This window comes from Polyodon spathula, chromosome 3 (genome assembly GCF_017654505.1).
Source record: "Polyodon spathula isolate WHYD16114869_AA chromosome 3, ASM1765450v1, whole genome shotgun sequence".
Classification (NCBI taxonomy): Eukaryota; Metazoa; Chordata; class Actinopteri; order Acipenseriformes; family Polyodontidae; genus Polyodon; species Polyodon spathula.
The window spans coordinates 51,767,664-51,785,615 of NC_054536.1; the positions used below are offsets into that span (position 1 = coordinate 51,767,664).

The 17,952-nt window shown below is 37.3% G+C and overlaps 1 protein-coding gene across 1 annotated transcript in view; it reads left to right on the plus strand.

Moving 5' to 3' along the window:
• Nucleotides 1-334: 334 nt before the first annotated feature.
• The window catches only part of LOC121313158 (EMILIN-2-like), a 53,750-nt gene continuing 36,132 nt past the window's right edge, over nucleotides 335-17,952 (plus strand). Inside the window, exons 1-3 of the mRNA XM_041245387.1 lie at nucleotides 335-651; nucleotides 1,516-1,593; nucleotides 12,400-12,575. Of these exons, the coding sequence (XP_041101321.1) occupies nucleotides 467-651; nucleotides 1,516-1,593; nucleotides 12,400-12,575 (439 nt within the window). The 5' untranslated portion in view covers nucleotides 335-466. The remainder of the gene's footprint in view (nucleotides 652-1,515; nucleotides 1,594-12,399; nucleotides 12,576-17,952) is intronic.

The following is a 17,952-nucleotide window of genomic DNA, read 5'->3' on the forward strand; positions in this document are numbered from 1 at the left end:
CCTTAAAAATTAAACAAAAAAAGATTCCAGAAAAATAGATGAGCATTTAGTTTTAAAAAAAGTTGTGTAATTGTACAGCAGTATACTGTAGCTTCTTTAAAATGTCGCAAATACTGCACATGGTACAGAGTGATTATTTATATGTTTTGTTTGTTTTTAAGAACGAAAAGGAACCAGAAGGGATTTTATTTTAAATGTGTATTATTTATTTATTTTTATTATTTATTTATTTAATCAATCGAGTAGCGGTGGAGGGGAGGGGGTTCTTACCCCCTGTGGACTGGAGTTTCGCGTCACATCTAAAAAGTCAGTAATTACTCTGGAACTCCCAGAAAGTAATTCAGTCTATAGCCTTGTTTGAGGAACAGAATCGCTCTCTTCTGCATAACTTCATCTTTAAAGCTGAGGGATACACTACTCTAGGGATAACAAATCCACAACTTGTATTTGTTTTCAGTTGATATGTATGTATGTGTTAAATACTACTAAAATGAAACGAATGCAGACTGGAACAGGACTGAATCTACTCATCTTTTGTATCCTGATTAGCTGGTCGTTGATTTATGCGACCCCGTCCTCTTCAAGATATAACCTATTTTCTGCAGGAGCTGCTTATTCTGGTTCTGCAAGTAGACCCAGTAATACAAACAAGTAAGTACGCGACCGAAACAACATATTTTTATATCGAGTTGAAGGAGCATTGAAATTCAGTAAGTGGTGTTATGTGCGAGATATAATCCCATCATCTTTATCTAATGTCCCTACTCATACCCGCCAGTATCTATTATTGTTACCGGGATTTCACAGTGTAACTGCTTTTTTCTGGCTGTGCTGGTGGGAACTTAATTTAAGAGGCTATTAGAACAAGACAGTCTATGATGAAGTAATGAACAACGTATTTTAACAATTTGTTTTATGTACTATCTGTACCGTTTGAATAATAATTCAAACTGCTGGTCACGCTTTAATAAAGTACCTGTAATGCATGAACACGGATATGATCAGGCTATTAGTAAGTATAGTACTGTATATTGAATTGATGCTTAATTTCAATTCAATTGGATTTATGTTTGTTAATACACAATTTTAATTTCTGCTAGGCTACTTGGTACAAGATGTACCCAAATTACTGAACCCAAACAATTTAATCTCAATATGGAAATCGTAATAAAACGTCTTTCTTTAAAATGAAAAATTAAAAGTGGCGGGAATTCACTGAAAACAACAGCTGTGGGTCTGATGAAACTGTCCCCCTGTACTGGATTTTACAACTAAAGTAAAGCAATTTCGAAAATGTAATCAGCACAAAGGCGCCTGATATAAACGGTAACGACCAGATAAAGGCGTTTTAGCAATTCCTGATTTAGTTTACCAACAATTAATGCAGGCCTGAGGAGATTAAGATGATTTAGCTTCGTTTGAAGTGTATTGCCATGGATTTAAGTGAATGCATAATGCTATTGTGAAACAGACCTCACTGTATAATAAACCAGTGCACATTGTTTTCTCTTTCAGGAACTGGTGTGCACATATAGTATATAAGAATGTGACATGTGCTGTGCTGGATGGGATAGGAAATGATATGGAGGCAGAGTAAGTATCCTTTGAGAATATTGGTTGGAGATGTCTCATTTTTATTCTTACACAATGGAAGTTGGGTGAGGGGGCAGTGGTGGTGCAACTTTCTCTGATAGGGGGCTGAGGAGGAAGGGGGGGTGGTGGTGGTGTTCATGGCAGAACCAAAAATTGAGGGGGTTACACCCCACTTTGTGCGGGCACGCATGAAATACATGTAAATCATTTTCCGTGTCAGATAAGTGGACCTGTGTGAACAGCTTAAATGTGTGCAGATGTATTTTACCCTTGAAAAGGATCACAAGTGAAATTGTCATGATATATTTTCTTAAAACCAGCATACACAGAAACATATTTTACTTGAAACATTTTGAAACATTAGTTACTAACTAGAACCTAAATAGCTAGCCTTTAGCAGGGCTCTAAATTGGCAACAAAAAGGGCAAGGCTAGTTTAATAAATTTGTAGAAGACATCAAGGCCACTGAACTTAAGTCCAGGCCAAAGTGTAGGATGATGTGTAATTTTCCTTAGGATTCATATATAAATAATTATTGGCCACAAAACACAGTTGAACCTAATAATAACTATTTGTTTATCCCAATTGTTTTTTTTTTTTGTTTTTTTTTGTTAACCAGCAGCCTAGACAGGGCTCCAGACTAACATTTGCTTTAGGAGCCAATGGTTTAAACCAAAAAAAAAAAATAATAATTGGTCGCCAAATCCAATTGTTGTCTGCCACCTTAGGCGCGAGGTGGGTGCTACCATATTCAACTGCTTAAAATATAACAACTCGTTAAGACACTAAAGTGATACTAAAACAGAAATTTGTGTTGTCTCATTCTGTTGAATATGTAAACCATGCAACTGATGACTGCAATGAACTCAGCATTTTATATTTGAGATGTTTTGCAAGTGTCGTGTATGAAATTGGTGACCGCACCTGTAGTTGTGCACAGTTGTAATATGGGAAATAGCATGCTGCAGCTGGCATGATAGTGTTAGTTAGTGGAGTCATTGTGTGAGAGCATGTAACACAGCCAGCTCTTGTGTTTTTTATTGCACATGTAACCATTTATTGTTTCAGTAAAAAACAAGTTTAAGTTTCAGTGAGTTGGTGCTGTTATTTACAATATTAAATGCACCACAGTAAACACGTTATAATATATTTTAGATATTCCAAACCATTCTTTTTCATTACCACAATCTGAAAGTTAAGTTTAATGAATGGCAGTTTTTGTACTGCAATCAGGTAAGCTGCAGTATATTTCATTTTTAATTCCTCCCTTTTTTTTGCTACCTAATTATACATCTCGGTTTTCAACAGGGGCTGGTTAATTTCTCCTACTCGCAACACCCTTTGCGACTCCTGCTTATGACTTGTTTAACTGAAATGAGAATTAATAGTCACATTTCAATAGTCGAAAAGACGCACATTTGCCCGTTTTCCCATTGGAAATAGTGATATTTCAAAATCTCACTGTCCTGGTCACAAAAGCAAAGTTTGTGGGGAATAATAGCCATTTTCTATACTTTTGAGGCATAAGCAATTAGGAAATAACACTTACTACCCAGGAACAAAAAAAAAAAAAAAAAAAAAAAAATTGTTACACAGTGTATTTGTGTTTGATTCTATTTTGTTTCACATCCCTAATTCAAAATAGTATCCACCCTTGCCTTATCTGGAGTCGCAAAGGCGTTTTGTGACCTGTTTTTCCCTCTGGCCCTTTTGAAAATCAGACAGTTATTGTGTTCTGATCAATCAGACCGTGCTTTAGTTTAAAACATGTGATATGGCAGCATTTTTTTCCTTTACAGATGTCATAAAGCGTTCATAAATATTGAAATATTAAGTGCTGTCTATGGAATTGATGCGACTTAACCACACAAATCACCTAATCATGTTTATGTTTGGACCCAGACACTTCCTAATACAGGCATCTGTCTCTCTAGTTGCTGTTGCTGTAATGGCACTGCGGCCATAATAGCTGTGAATAGGGCTATATTTTGAGGGGCACTGCAGCACTGATAAACTCGCCCACTGCAACTGCCATGTGGCCGGTGTAACGTCAGAAAATGCATCCATCAGAAAAAAGCATCCCTGGTCATATGGTCATGCACAATACCTATTTCAGTATTCCCTGCCTCAGTCTTTTGTCCTGCCTACTTATTTTTTGCATCCTGCTAAGAATGGCCTCTGTCAAATCATTTAAACTAGCGAGATTCAGTTGAAATAGTTGTATTGCCACACATTTTTTTTTTTGTTGAATATTTTAATTGCCCAAATAAGTGTGCAGGATTTATGTTCCACCTTCCTGCTGTTTTAAGAAAGCCAGATTTCTAGATGTTGCTAAATAAAATATTTTAACGGATAAAAGAAATAACACAAAATTCTTCCCCGAATAAAACGATAAATAATTATAAAAAATAAAATAAAATGATTTTCACGGGGCTCCACAAAAAAAAATAAAAAACTCCTAGCTGGCTCTCGTTGGTCAATGTTGTAAGATTGACAGAGGAACCAACCAATGGCACTGTTAGCATAGCTTGATACTGCACTGCCAGTTTCAATTGTAGCATATTTGGATGTTCAGTGTTTCATTGTGAATAATCTTACAATGGAAAAAAAATGAAGCTAAATCTCTGTTGCTTCAGTTCCAAGTTTTCATTGGAAGATTTGTTAATTAATTAAACATAGGTTTTATTATTTTACAATTTTACAGGAGTTAGTTAATGTGGTGAATTATTGTAGTTATTTGTACTATTGTGTATTGATTCCTGTGTGAGTGTAATGTGATTGGGGGGGGGGGGGGGGGGGGGGGGGGGGGGGGGGTTTGTGGAGTGAAGCCATGCAGAGGCTTCTTATTTAGTTATTTAGTACATGTTTCAAATATTTAGTACACATTCTAATTTGACTTTAGTATGTGTTGTTAATTATTACACATTATAATTTGGCCAATCAGATCACTGAAAATGAAATGAGTTCCAATGAATTTAAAGAAAATAGCAAGTGTAACAAATTATCCAATTAAATGTTGCCTTACATCTGCCATTCCCGCCCAGTTCGTGGCAGTATATGGACTTGGGTAAAGTCTAATGAAAGATGGGTAGACCCGGAAACCTCCGAGATGAGCATCAACCAGTGTTTTCAGAGCCTTAGAAATTGCTTTAATTCAGTGGTAACCCCACTGTAACTAATATGTCATTTTAAACAAGTGTTGAAAGATCTGACAATTAATCTAACATTAGCTGTGGTAACTCAATATTTTTGTGTAAAACTGAAATAAATATAATTACAAAATAAAAAAAACAAACAGATTGTGTACATTGTTAATAGAAACTGAACCGTGTCACAGTCAATAATGTCTGACAAAGCAGCACTCGGCAAATCTGCCTGCAATTTTCCTTATTTTTGAATTTTTGAATTTTTAAAAGCATATTTTATTGATTTTGTTAATTAGTTGATTTGTTTGCATATTGAAAGTTTTTCTCTTAATCAAGAGTTGTGTAGCAACTATGTTATGTTGCTGCTTCAGCTCATAAAAACACAAATAAACAACTAACATTATCAAAATTTTATTTTATACTCTTTTAATATTTTGAACAATACATTTTTTTTAATTCTTTGTTGTTGTAGGGGGTGCATATTTCCCTGTAAACATTGTAGCACCAGTAAATGAACCTGCATAATAGTATGGGATGCATTTTCTGACGAGGATGCAGAATTCGATATACAACAGTGTCAGAAACATTACACTAGCGTTAACACAGAGCCCTGCTTTAAGTAGGCTGCTGAAGCTGAACAAACACTTTGTAGACAGCTGTTTAATATTCTTTATCAATACATTATGTGTCAATGTAAATGCTATACGTGGCCATTTTCTTTTTTGTTTGTTTTACAAAACAAACATTTAATTTGTTTTGAAGTAAATTAAATGATGTTAGTGGGATACGGCTCACTACCCAGCATTCAGGTGACAAGCTCAGGAGGCAGAGTGATCCAGTGGTTAGAGCTTGTAACCAGAAGATCAGCTGTTCAAATCCCACCTCTGCCACTGACTAACTTACTGTGTGACCCTGAGCAAGTCACTTAACCACCTTGTGCTCCCTCTTGCAGATGAGATGTTAAATAATTGTCATATTGTAAGTGACTCTGCGCAGTTCACAGCCTACCTCTGTAAAGTGCTATGTGATGGTGGTCCACTATGAAAGGCGCTATATAAAGATATTATTATTATTATTATTATTATTAGTCGTCATAGTAGTATTGTTGTTGTTGTTCACCTTAAACTTTAAATAACCACTAGACTATTTTATAGACGCCAAGTTCACGCTTGCGAAATTATAAGGCCTTATATATATAATATAATACTATATAGAGATTATATATATATACTTATATTCGTCTGAATCGCGGCGGAAAAGCTTAGTGTATTGTTAAACCAATACATCGAGTCATGGTTTATGGGGTATGAGGGGTGCTACGTTTCACGATTTATCTTTCCGTACGGAGACGATCGGTTCTACTAGCCATTAATAACTGAATGGCAATATTGAATGTTAATTATTTCTGCATCATACAACTTTTTGTTGTTTCTTTCACATAATATTTGAGCTGCAGTGCATTCATAATTAAGCTTAATTTGTCACAATTACCTTTTCTTCCTATTGTTTAGTAACTAAACGATAAATATAAAAACTGCAGGATTGTGGATCTGAATAATGCAGTGACTAGGGGTTCCCGAGTGGCTCATCCAGATAAAGCGCTGTCCCTGGGAACGCAGGATGAGTCACACAGCTTTGACAGCGCTGGTTCACATCCAGGCTGTGCAAAGAGGCTGAACTTTCACATTGCCTCTGACGCTCCCGCTGTGGGGGATGAGAAAGCAGCAGGGATTGCTTCTCCTCATCGCGCAACAGCTAACCCTACTGGCCATCCATGGAGCACATTCAGAGTGGATAAAATAACAGTGCTGATGTCTGTTCTCCGGGATCTAGCCCACCCACCTCTGCTCTGGATTGCTTGGCATAAAAGTGATTCTGGCTTCAGGCTTGTGAGATCAGAGGACTCTTACATGCCCTCAGAGCATCTGTGCTGTGTGGGGACCTTTCCAAATTGGGGGCAAAATAATAATTGGTCACTCTAAAATAAATATAAAAAAAATAATGCAGCGACTTGGAATATTCAGCCACCGTTTTGCACGCAGTGACATACATAGCTACAGGAGTGTGTGTCTTTACATTAAAATGATGATCATTTCTTTTAGCTGCTTGCTTTTACACCCACAAAATACTGTTCTCATGCACAAATATTAAGATCGTTGAGGCGTCATAACATTAAGTCAAAATAGTCAATAATATATATCAGGTTTATGTTTAATATATACCAGAAAATTGCTACTGTGCTGCATTGAAAAAAAAAAAAATTAATAAGAAACATCAGCTACAAATCAAGGATTACTGTATATCCCGGTAGCTTTTCCATTATGATTGCAGGTTATCAGTCCATAAAAAAACAAAAACAATAAACAAACAAGCAATTTACCACATTTTAGGCCTGCTTTTCAGTCACATATGTGAATGCGCAAAGGTGCCTTAAACCGCAAATGTGAATGGGTTTGCAGACCTAAATATGCGGCGGCTCTGGGTCAGCCCATTAGTGTGAACTGGGTCTTAGTATTTTTGTATTAAAAGGTATCAGAATGAAAACAGTTTAAACATATACAAAAACTGTGTGTTAACCAAGGTACTGAAATGCATTCTCTTACCACTATTTTACTAGCACTAGTTTTCTAGTACCTAGTCACTTACTGTGACTTGTGGGAGGTTAATTTCATGGCAACAGCTTAGCTGCACTGAGACATACAGTACTTTTAAAGTAGTGCTGGAAAAAATATCATATATATATATATATATGCACACAGTGCCAGTCAAAAGTTTGAGTACACCTGCTTGAAACCAGGTTTTTCATGATTATCTGTGCTTTTTAACTGTATAAACTTGTCAAGTCAGTTAAAAGTCTGAAATGTGTATAACACGGTGTTAGAACACTGGCCTAAGTATAAAAGTGTCTTTGTTAGATGTTCTCTGAGTTAACTAGCATGTTACCTAATTAACCTTTTGTCACCAGTTATTGTTAACAGGTGGAGGTCCATGATTACTATAAATATAGGTAGCATAGGCACAAGTTTGTCATTCCTGAATGTATGGGAGCAGAAAATGGCAAAATACGCTCAGTTAAGCAAAGAAAAAAGACAGTTTGTAATTACTTTAAGAAATGAAGGCCAACCTTTAAGATAAATCGCAAGAACTTTGCAAGTGTCTGTAACTGCTGTGGCCAAGACCATCAAACGATTTGAAGAAACTGGCACTCCTGAGGACTGAACAAGGTCAGGCAGGCCACGGGTGACTTCAGAATCAGAGAACAAGTTCATTCGAGTCACAAGTCGGCAAAACTGGCGATTAACTACCCCTGAAATACAAGCTCAGCTAAATGCTACTATAAGTACAGATGTTTCAACATTAACTGTTCAGAGAAGACTGCGTGAAGCTGGCCTAACTGGAAGAATTACTGCAAAGAAACCATTGTTAAGAGTGCAGAATAAAAGGAAGAGACTTGTTTGGGCCAAACACAGAAACTGGACATTTGAGGAGTGGAAGTCGGTCTTATGGACCGAAGAGTCAAAATTTGAAATATTTGGGTCCAACCGCCGAGTATTTGTAAGACGCAGAGAGGATGAGCGCATGAGTTCTGCATGTGTGGTTCCCACTGTCAAGCATGGAGGAGGCAGTGTCATGGTCTGGGGTTGCTTTGCTGGTGACAGAGTTGGTTATCTTTACCAAGTCCTAGGCAAGCTCAACCAGCATGGCTATCATAGCATACTTCAGAGGCATGCCATTCCATCAGGATTATGGCTAGTTGGACAGTCCTTCAGTCTTCAACAAGATAATGACCCGAAACACACCTCAAAGTTGTGCAAGAACTAGCTGGCAAAGAAGGAAAGTGAAGGACAACTCAATCTAATGACCTGGCCTGCCCAGTCTCCAGACCTCAATTCCTTGTATGGGACGAACTGGAGTCAAAGCAAAGCTACCCACTATTCTCTGGGAATTGCTGCAGAATTGCTGGGAAGACATGTCGGATGATTTCCTGCTGAAACTTGGTAACCGAATGCCTTGTGTTTGTGAGGCTGGTATTAAGGCAAAGGGTGGCTATTTTGAGGAATCCAAGATTTAGAGACAATTTTCAATTTTCTTGACATTGCTTTGATAGTCCTTATGTTTTGATTTGTATATTGTAACATGTGTTTTCATTTTCAAGTATTTACAGAAACATATACGACGTAAAACATTGTCAATTATGAAAAAAACCTAGTTTCCAGCAAGTGTACTCAAACTTTTGACTGGTACTGTGTATGTGTTACACACACACACACATACATATATATATATATATATATATATATATATATATATATATATATATATATAACACATATACATATATAAAAAACACATAATGTAACACTGGAGCAGCTCAGCTCTTGAGCATTTATTTAAAAGTTTTAGACAGCAAAAAGTAAACAAACCAGATTATGCGCACGCACGCACAGTGATCTCTGTGGAAAGCCATCTGGGACAAAAATGCATTGTGCTGCTTAGAGCAAGCCAGAATCTCATGGGACAGAAAAAAGGCAAGCACGTCATTCTGAAATGCCTTGCTTAAACAGTACCCAACTTCCTGAAAATGTTGTGTATTAATTTTTATATAGACTGTTTGTATTATATATATATTTTATTGCGTCTTTCTGTTATGTGGAATATAGTAAACGAGAACCAAGGCGGTGAGTTTTTCCCCTTCACTTTACAACGCCACTTCCACATTTTGTTTTATTTATTCAGCTACAAAAAGACACAAGTAAATATGTTATTACTTTACTGTTTACTATGAAGAAACAGCAATGGCAAGAAATGGAGAAAAAAGTAAATAAATAAAATGCATAGTGAACTTTATGTATTATTTATTTCGGGAATAAACAAAACAACGTTTAACTTGAATTGCTATTTGACATCCTTTGTTTTGTAGTTAATTCACTGGGGTAAGTCCTACACTACTTATTCTTTACTCCTGGGATATTTTTCTATTTTATTGTGTTACATATTGTAAAATAAAGCCACACACACAGGGGCCAAACCCCCTTGCCCCTGCTGCTATGTTGTCTCTGCCTGAATTCAGAGCAATATAGTGGCTTTTATTACTTTTTGTAAAACAAATATCTCAATGAATATTTACATTATATGAGCGAATATCCGAACATGAAAATCCAATGTTCGTCTGAGCACTATGTTTTACTGATAAGGCACAAAGAAGCAGCAGAGTATGTTTTTGTCCATAACTTTGTACTTACAAAGAGTTAAAAAAATACAGCCAACAGACTGTCAGCCCAGAGAAAGAGGGACCAGTGATTGCACTACTAAGAAGCTAAGGGATTTTGATTTCTTGGCTGGATGTAACCAATATGTATTGCAAGCTGAGCTGTGTTTCCATAGACCCATGGACCTCAATGGACGTGCTGACCCTGACCTAAAAGACTATTCTTTTTGAAGTTTTGTAAGGTGAATGGTCCTTCCCTGATTGCTCAGGAGACCTAAGTAACACATTGTTGACCACATAACCAGGTGTTTGCAAACTATTATAGCTGCAGGAGGTTTTTCTGGCTGTAAACTAAACTTGCACAAACTAATTGTCAATAAATACTAGCTAATGATTTGACTTGTGGCTGTTCAAAGTCGGAACATTAGTACAATTAGCAACTTAGTATACACCAGTAAAAGCCCCTTTATATACTGGTTTATGATTATTGTCAGTTGTTCAAAATCAATATTCACATTTGGAAATGGCCTGGCAGGGGAATATTATAGCTCCATTTTAAAGAGAAGGTGTTTGTTTCTGGTACGCTAAGAAACACATCTGTAATGACCCATTGAGACCATTTTTCTATAAGAACCTGTAAAATTGATGTGTTGATATTTATGTTTAGACTTTAAAGCATTGAAGCAGCATTACATCCTGCACTTAAAGTGTATTTATGTACAGTCAATGCAATGAAATGAATGTGAGCGGTATTCACAAACAGAAAGGATATTGACTGCTGGAAAGGACAGTAATTACTGTATATAATTAACAATACCCCAATGTGTTCAGTAGGGACAGCTGAGCTAAAAAGTGGACAAACAACAAATTACACTCCTATACAAATTCATTTCCAGGGCCATGGTAATGCATTTCCTTGATTTTTACTAACATTAAATGTTACATTATTGTATTGCCTCTATATTATAAGTATACGATGCACATGAAAGGGATTAAAAAATGAACTGAAAGGTATGCCATCTGGAGTTTGTTTAAATATTGGATTTTATAGCTGAGACCCCCTGGTGACCACCCCTCTTTCACTACAGTTGTTTATTACACACTTTACATTTAAATTACAGGCTAAATTGTGGAAGTGCCTCTAGGGATTTTAAGATCTGCATTAGTGTTCAAATGATTTATTTCACTGTTTAAAAAAAAAAAAGCTTCATGAATCGCTTGCTCTGTGATGTATTTTATGTTTTTCGAGGGGAATACTAGCACAGACATAGTTATAAGGATACTAGGTTTGTTTTATTTGTTTTTTTAATGTATAGAAATAACACATTGGCCTAATTTTGTAACAAATTAGCGCTATACTTCAGTGACCACTCCTGGTGTCTATTTACCTCTTACCTGATCGTTACCAGCGGTCAGTCACAGATTTAAAGAATTATTTAATTAATCTGCTCAGTGTTCACATATGCAGCCAACTAGCTGTACATTATTATGCAAAGAGAGGTTTTAATGTTCTGCCCTATGTGTCATATAAAGTAAAAAAGTCTGCAATCTAAGTGTGTCAATTTTGAGTGTCAAAGCACTACAATGCTGATTAAGACCTCCCGTTGTCACCTCTTCACAGCAGGGGTGTGGGGCATCTCTGATCTTCTTTCATTGCAGATTAGCAGCAGATTTTGTTTCTTAACAAAGACTTAAACTTGTATAAATATTGTTTGCTACTTTCCATTTCAAATCTTGATGCTCAAATAGCTAACTCAGCTTTTAGGAGTAACAAAATGTTTTTTTTTTGTTTGTTTTTTTGCTTTAATATTGTGTTACATAACAGTTATGTTTTATTACTTTTTACTCTTTAATGTGTTTAGGTGATCTATAAAACTAGAAAAAGGTTGAATTACTTACTTATACAATATGTGAAATAAACTATGATGTCCCGTGCTTTACACAAAGTACATAACAAACCTGTGTTCGTGTTAGTGAGGGCAAGATTAATCACAGAGAGATGACCAAGAGACTGAAAACAAAAGGAAGGAAGGCAAAAGACAAGGTGGAGAGGAGATATGGATAGACGCTTGACTGGCCTCACATCAGTAGACTATCATTCAGGAAATGGGAGAGGCTGTAGTTCAACAATGGGCAGAGGATAGCTTTGGTGTTATATGTTATATTCTTTATAAAGTGCTGACACCTACAATTAATTTTTTATATAAGAACATTTTTTGACAATTTTGTGAGCTTAACTTGTAGCTTTGCAAAAAAAACCTAACATATTACTGGCTGATAGAAATAGCTATACAACTGAATAGTAACCAGGTATTAAAGCCAGTATATTATAACAACCATTGATCAGCAGGACAAAGACAAATGTAGTGCTGATAATGTCTTTTAGCATTATGTGTTTTGTCAGTTAATATCTTGCCGCTGTCATGGGAAAATGTCTCTTTTTCTTTTTAGATATCGTACTCATTTCCGGCCCACATACAAGATTGCTTACAAGACGGTTACAGAACTGGAATGGAAATGTTGTCCAGGCTTTAGAGGTGCTGACTGTAAAGAGGTCAAAGAAGGTCCACCAAAACAAACCTCCCTGGGACCAAATACAGCCCCCATACCAGTACAACATGGCTCAAGTAAGACATTTCTACAGCCTTTTAAAGCATTATCTTACTGGAAATATTTACATGGAAAATCTAAGGAATAAATATTATAGCCCTCACATTACCATGGTGTGATGGTTGCGTTATTAAGGCTACTCTAGACAACACCTTCTTATGCCATATTTTAATGTTTTTATGTTGGACACACAGTCTTAACACCATGTATTTAGGAATATTTATCTATTAATCTATCTACTGTATCTGTCTACTGTATCTATATAGCTGTCTATCAAGGAAAGCAAACAGTTATGCAGGATTCTAAAATAGATTGAGTACCTTCAACCTTTATAAAACTTAAAGAAGCTATGTACTATTCTATTTTTAATGGAATTGCAAATTATTACATATAGTATAGAGATTTGTGAAATCAGCAATAAATACAATTCAAATGCATATATTTCATGAAGTCACAATAATTAGAAAACGATTCAGTATCATCAGCCAATCAGCTTCTAGCTCTAGTGGGCTTCTATCAGATGGTATCGGATGGTAGATGCCTGCTGCAACGTCACAGCATCAACTATCAAACTCAAAATCAATCCATGCAAGTGCTGACTGTTTCATTTTGAGTTGCCATAATTAAAGGTCAGTTCACATCTATTGGACAGCAAATACTAAACAAAATCATGATTGGTCCAAATTAATTTTATTATCCACAAAAACAAGCCAATCAATAATTTGCAATGAAGAAAGCAGCCAATCTTGTAACTGTAACAGCTGAGTCAGCCAATCACAGCCTGTCAGCTTGACTGGAGCTCAGAAAACATCTTTCAACTACAACAAACTGAGACATGGACAAGTAATATTGCTAATATTGAATGTGTCGTGAAATATATTATTCATACATATGCCGTGCTTTAAAAGAAAAAGAAGCGCAAACATTTACTGCTGCAAAAATGGGCCTGGAAGTACATGCAAAAAAAATCCTGCTTTACAGTAATTGTCCAGCAGTGTACCCAAGGTAAATCCTAGTTATAAAGTGTGTCTTTAAAGAAAATTGTTTTCTAATAGCTATAGCACACTCTCAATGAAAACTCTACTATGTGGTAGGTCACCTTGGCTTTCATTAGCTCCTGCACCTTTGGCTTGGGACACATAACTTCAGTCGCTGTCAACTAGCAAACGCTAAAGCCTTCATCGACGGGCACTATTGCTTAAATAGAACAGAGTACATGGCTGTTTACAAATAAACAATAATATGCAAACAATACAACAATATTCCATGTGGTAGACAGGCCAGGTTTAGTAAAGCTCCTCCTACATGGGACAAAGCAGTCCCAGCTCAACGGAGGAAGCTGGTAGTCAACGAGGTGCAAAAGCAGGAGGAGAGGATGAAGTGTGTAAAGACAGTTTCCCATGCCAAGTAGGGAGAATGGATGAGATGGGAGAGTGTGGAACAACACAAGATCGGCTGGCGAGATCTATGGACCAGAGCAGGATCAGTTTCCTCATCACCTTAACCCTTTCAGGACCAAGCATTTTTCAGAGGGATGCTGTCCCGGGTCCAGGTGTTTTTGGCTCTATTTTTACAGTAGCATCTTGCAATGGTGCCTTTTTTTCAGAACACTGGGAAATATTATCAAGTACTTCAGAAACCATATCAACTTTTCACTTTTTTTTTTCCAACACAATATTTTTTAAGTAATTTTTATTATGTATTCTGCTTAGAGGTACAAATGCATTATTCTATGACCCGAGAGACTTTACAATACTTCCTGAAAGTTTTGTTGAAAAATATTGATGTTTGGTCGGATTACAAGACAGTGTTTCACCTGAGTGATTGCAATGACATAACACACTTTTATCCCCAGGGCCTTTATACTCTAGATTTATTTTCTCAAAATAAATATTTATAAATAAAATAATAGTGACTCATTTCATTATTATCAGTAATAAGAAAAAAAACTAATTGTTTAGTTCATGAAATAGTATATGCTTATATCCACTCGTTTCTTGATATTTATAAATGTTGTAAAAACATATATAATAAAACACATGAGACAGATTAAATGTTATAATATAATTATAAGTCAAATACATCAGAAGTTCAGTGTTTTCCCTTTTTTTATTAGCTCTAAACAAGTTTCTGTGATGTTTTGTTTCGCTTTTGTCTCTTCCTGGCTGCTGTAAACAGTCTCCACCCTTTAGACACTACATACTGCTCAGTGACGTCACACACAAAAAAAAGTGACCGTCAGTCCCTCCCCTATCCATTAATGTGTGTTTCAAGCTTGTAGCACAAAGTGCTTTTTTTATCGTGTTTACACGATCACGGTCCTAGAACCCCACTTCAGTATGATTGTGTTAACACGATCTCAGACCTTAAAGGGTTAATCTATGGGTAGGAGAGGATCCGTGATGTCCTTTGTGTTCTTCGCCAGCTACATTAAGACACATTTTGACAGGATGTAAGGTGAATCTTAGCCAAGGATGGTTTACTTGGTATCATGACCAGGTGCTGCGATGTTTGGCCTTATCATTGGAAGACAAGCGCAGCATGACCAACAGGTTGCCATCAATGCCAGCAATAAGTGACACACGAACATTCCTCCGTCCAGGGGAGTAACCTCCAAGAAAAGGTATTAAAACCAAAACTCATCTAGGACAACTGGAAGCTGCTAGAGACTGGAAAATTATGTCAGATGTTGGACAATGGCTTATTTTCCCACCTGCGATTTCCACCACCACCCTTCAACTTGATATTGTCTTGTGGTCTGGATCAGCACACCTTGTTTACCTGGTAGAGTTAACAGTGCCATGGGAGGAAGCTGTGGATGAGGCGTATGAAAGGAAGAAACTTTGGTACACTCAACTAGCTGCTGAAGTGGAACAGCAAGGATGGAGAGTCCGGGTTTACCCAGTGGAGCTAGGTGTTGTCGAGGATTTGTGGCACACTCTACAACCCGCTTTCTCAGAGACAAGTGGTCAAGTGTTGCGATGTAATGAAGAACTTATCTGAAGCAACAGAGAGCGAACTTGCTCTGGTAGAGCCGAAAAGATTCTGGGTGAGGAGCTCAAGCATAGTAGAAAGAAAGCAACGTTGATGTAAAGGAAGGCAAGTAAGTTGCACTTAGCTGAGTGGGGGATGGAGGGGGGTGATGCTGGGATGCCAGTATCACTGCTGAGCCCTCTTAAAGTGTCGTGGGCTAGTCGACGAAATACCAAGGATGGAAGCTTCCCACTTGAAGACCCCAGAGAAGTACCCTACTCAGCTCAGTCCAAACGGTTGTCATGCTGATGCGCTAGAGAGGCTGCACTGTGGTTGATCCCTGGAGCCAGCATTGCAGCTGTTGTGTGTGCTGATGCGCCAGGAAGGCAAAATAGGCTGATCCCTGGAGCCAGCATTACACTTCAGCCATCAACACCAGGCAGAAGGATAGCTACATCCTCAGATGGAAGGAAACACAAATGGATCACATTCATTTACAATAAAAGAAGCTATGTCTTAGTTGGTGTTTATCCAGCCATTTATATTAAAATGAAACATGGTGACTGTGACAGGATGACTCTGAGTGGTGACGTCAGGCCAGAAGCATGAACTGCAAACACACAGGCAGTACTGCAGGCAAAAGACTTGTGGTGCACCATTTTTTATTAGACAAATAAATAAAATATTTAAACAAAAAGCACTTGCTTACAGAGCACAAAAATAAAATAATAAACAAAACAAGTCACAAACACAAATAGGTCAGGCTGGGCAATAGCCTTGATGGATCTTTTAAATTAACTTTCATCTCTCCTCTCGCTCTCGTATTCTCCTCCGTACACCCACCCAGAGTGCAGAGCATGGCAGGTTTATATAAAGGTGACCATCTCCCTATTTAGCAACAAATGAATTGCTTAATTCGGGGGGTGCCAACTGCTGCACAAGGTTTTAATCACTCCTGGCAGAGGACGAGTTTACTAACCTCGCCTCTGCCAGAACATGATTCAAAAAATAAAACAACAACAAAACACAGCGCTTTGCCATCATATATATACAGTGCCTTGCAAAAGTATTCATACCCCTGACCAATTCTGTCATATTACTGAATTACAAATGGTACATTGAAATTTCATTCTGTTCGATATTTTATTTTAAAACACTTAAACTCAAAATCAATTATTGTAAGGTGACATTGGTTTTATGTTGGAAAATATTTTTAAGAAAAATAAAAAACTGAAATATCTTGCTTGCATAAGTATTCAACCCCCACACATTAATATTTGGTAGAGCCACCTTTCGCTGCAATAACAGCTTTAAGTCTTTTGGGGTAAGTATTTACCAGTTTTTCAGTGTTTCGGAGGGATTTTGGCCCATTCTTCTTGGCAGATTTGCTCCAGGTTGTTCAGGTTGGTTGGACGACGCTTGTGGACCGCAATTTTGAAATAGTGCCACAGATTCTCAATGGGATTGAGATCAGGTCTTTGACTGGGCCACTGTAGGACATTCACCTTTTTGTTCTTGAGCCACTCCAATGTTGCTTTGGCCTTGTGCTTGGGATCATTGTCCTGCTGAAAGGTGAATTTCCTCTCAAGCTTCAGTTTTTTAGCGGACTGAAGCAGATTCTCTTGCAGTATTTTCCTGTATTTTGCTCCATCCATTCTTCCTTCAATTGTAACAAGATTCCCAGTCCCTATTGATGAGAAGCATCCCCACAGCATGATGCTGCCACCACCATACTTCACTGTAGGGATGGTATGTCTTGAGGCATGGGCAGTGTTAGGTTTGAGCCACACATAGCGCTTTGAGTTTTGGCCAAAAAGCTCTATCTTGGTCTCATCTGACCACAAAACCTTTTCCCACATCGCAGCTGGGTCACTCTCATGCTTTCTGGCAAACAAATACAAAATAACACAGGGGCGGAGAGGGAGACCCTGTTCTAAAAATAAATACTGTACAGGGCTGCTCGCCCTGTTACAGTGACCTTAACATTTGAATAGCTGGCTTAACTGATTGGTCAACTTAATGCAGTTACTGTAGTTCTACTAGTTGGATAACCCTGACAGTATACTATGCATCTTAAATAATCACCCCCAAATGTTTTTACAGCAGTACTTCACAGCACACACTATATTGACATTGAAATGCTTTAGAGACTAGTCATAGTATGTTGCATTACGGGAGTTGCCTCCTCTGAGAAATATTTTTTAATGTTCTGATTGATTGCATCTAAATGTTTATATGTGTCTGTTGATGTTTCCATGAGAACAGAGCATATGCTAACATAAAAGTAAAATGCCAGTTTGAAAGCTTTTCCAAATGTTTACACTCTTTGCACGTGTTGGCTTGAAGAAATTCTTCAGGGGCTTTTACAATCCTGGAGAAAGTAAGATTGGTTGAATGCCTTGGATTTTGACCATTTGCATT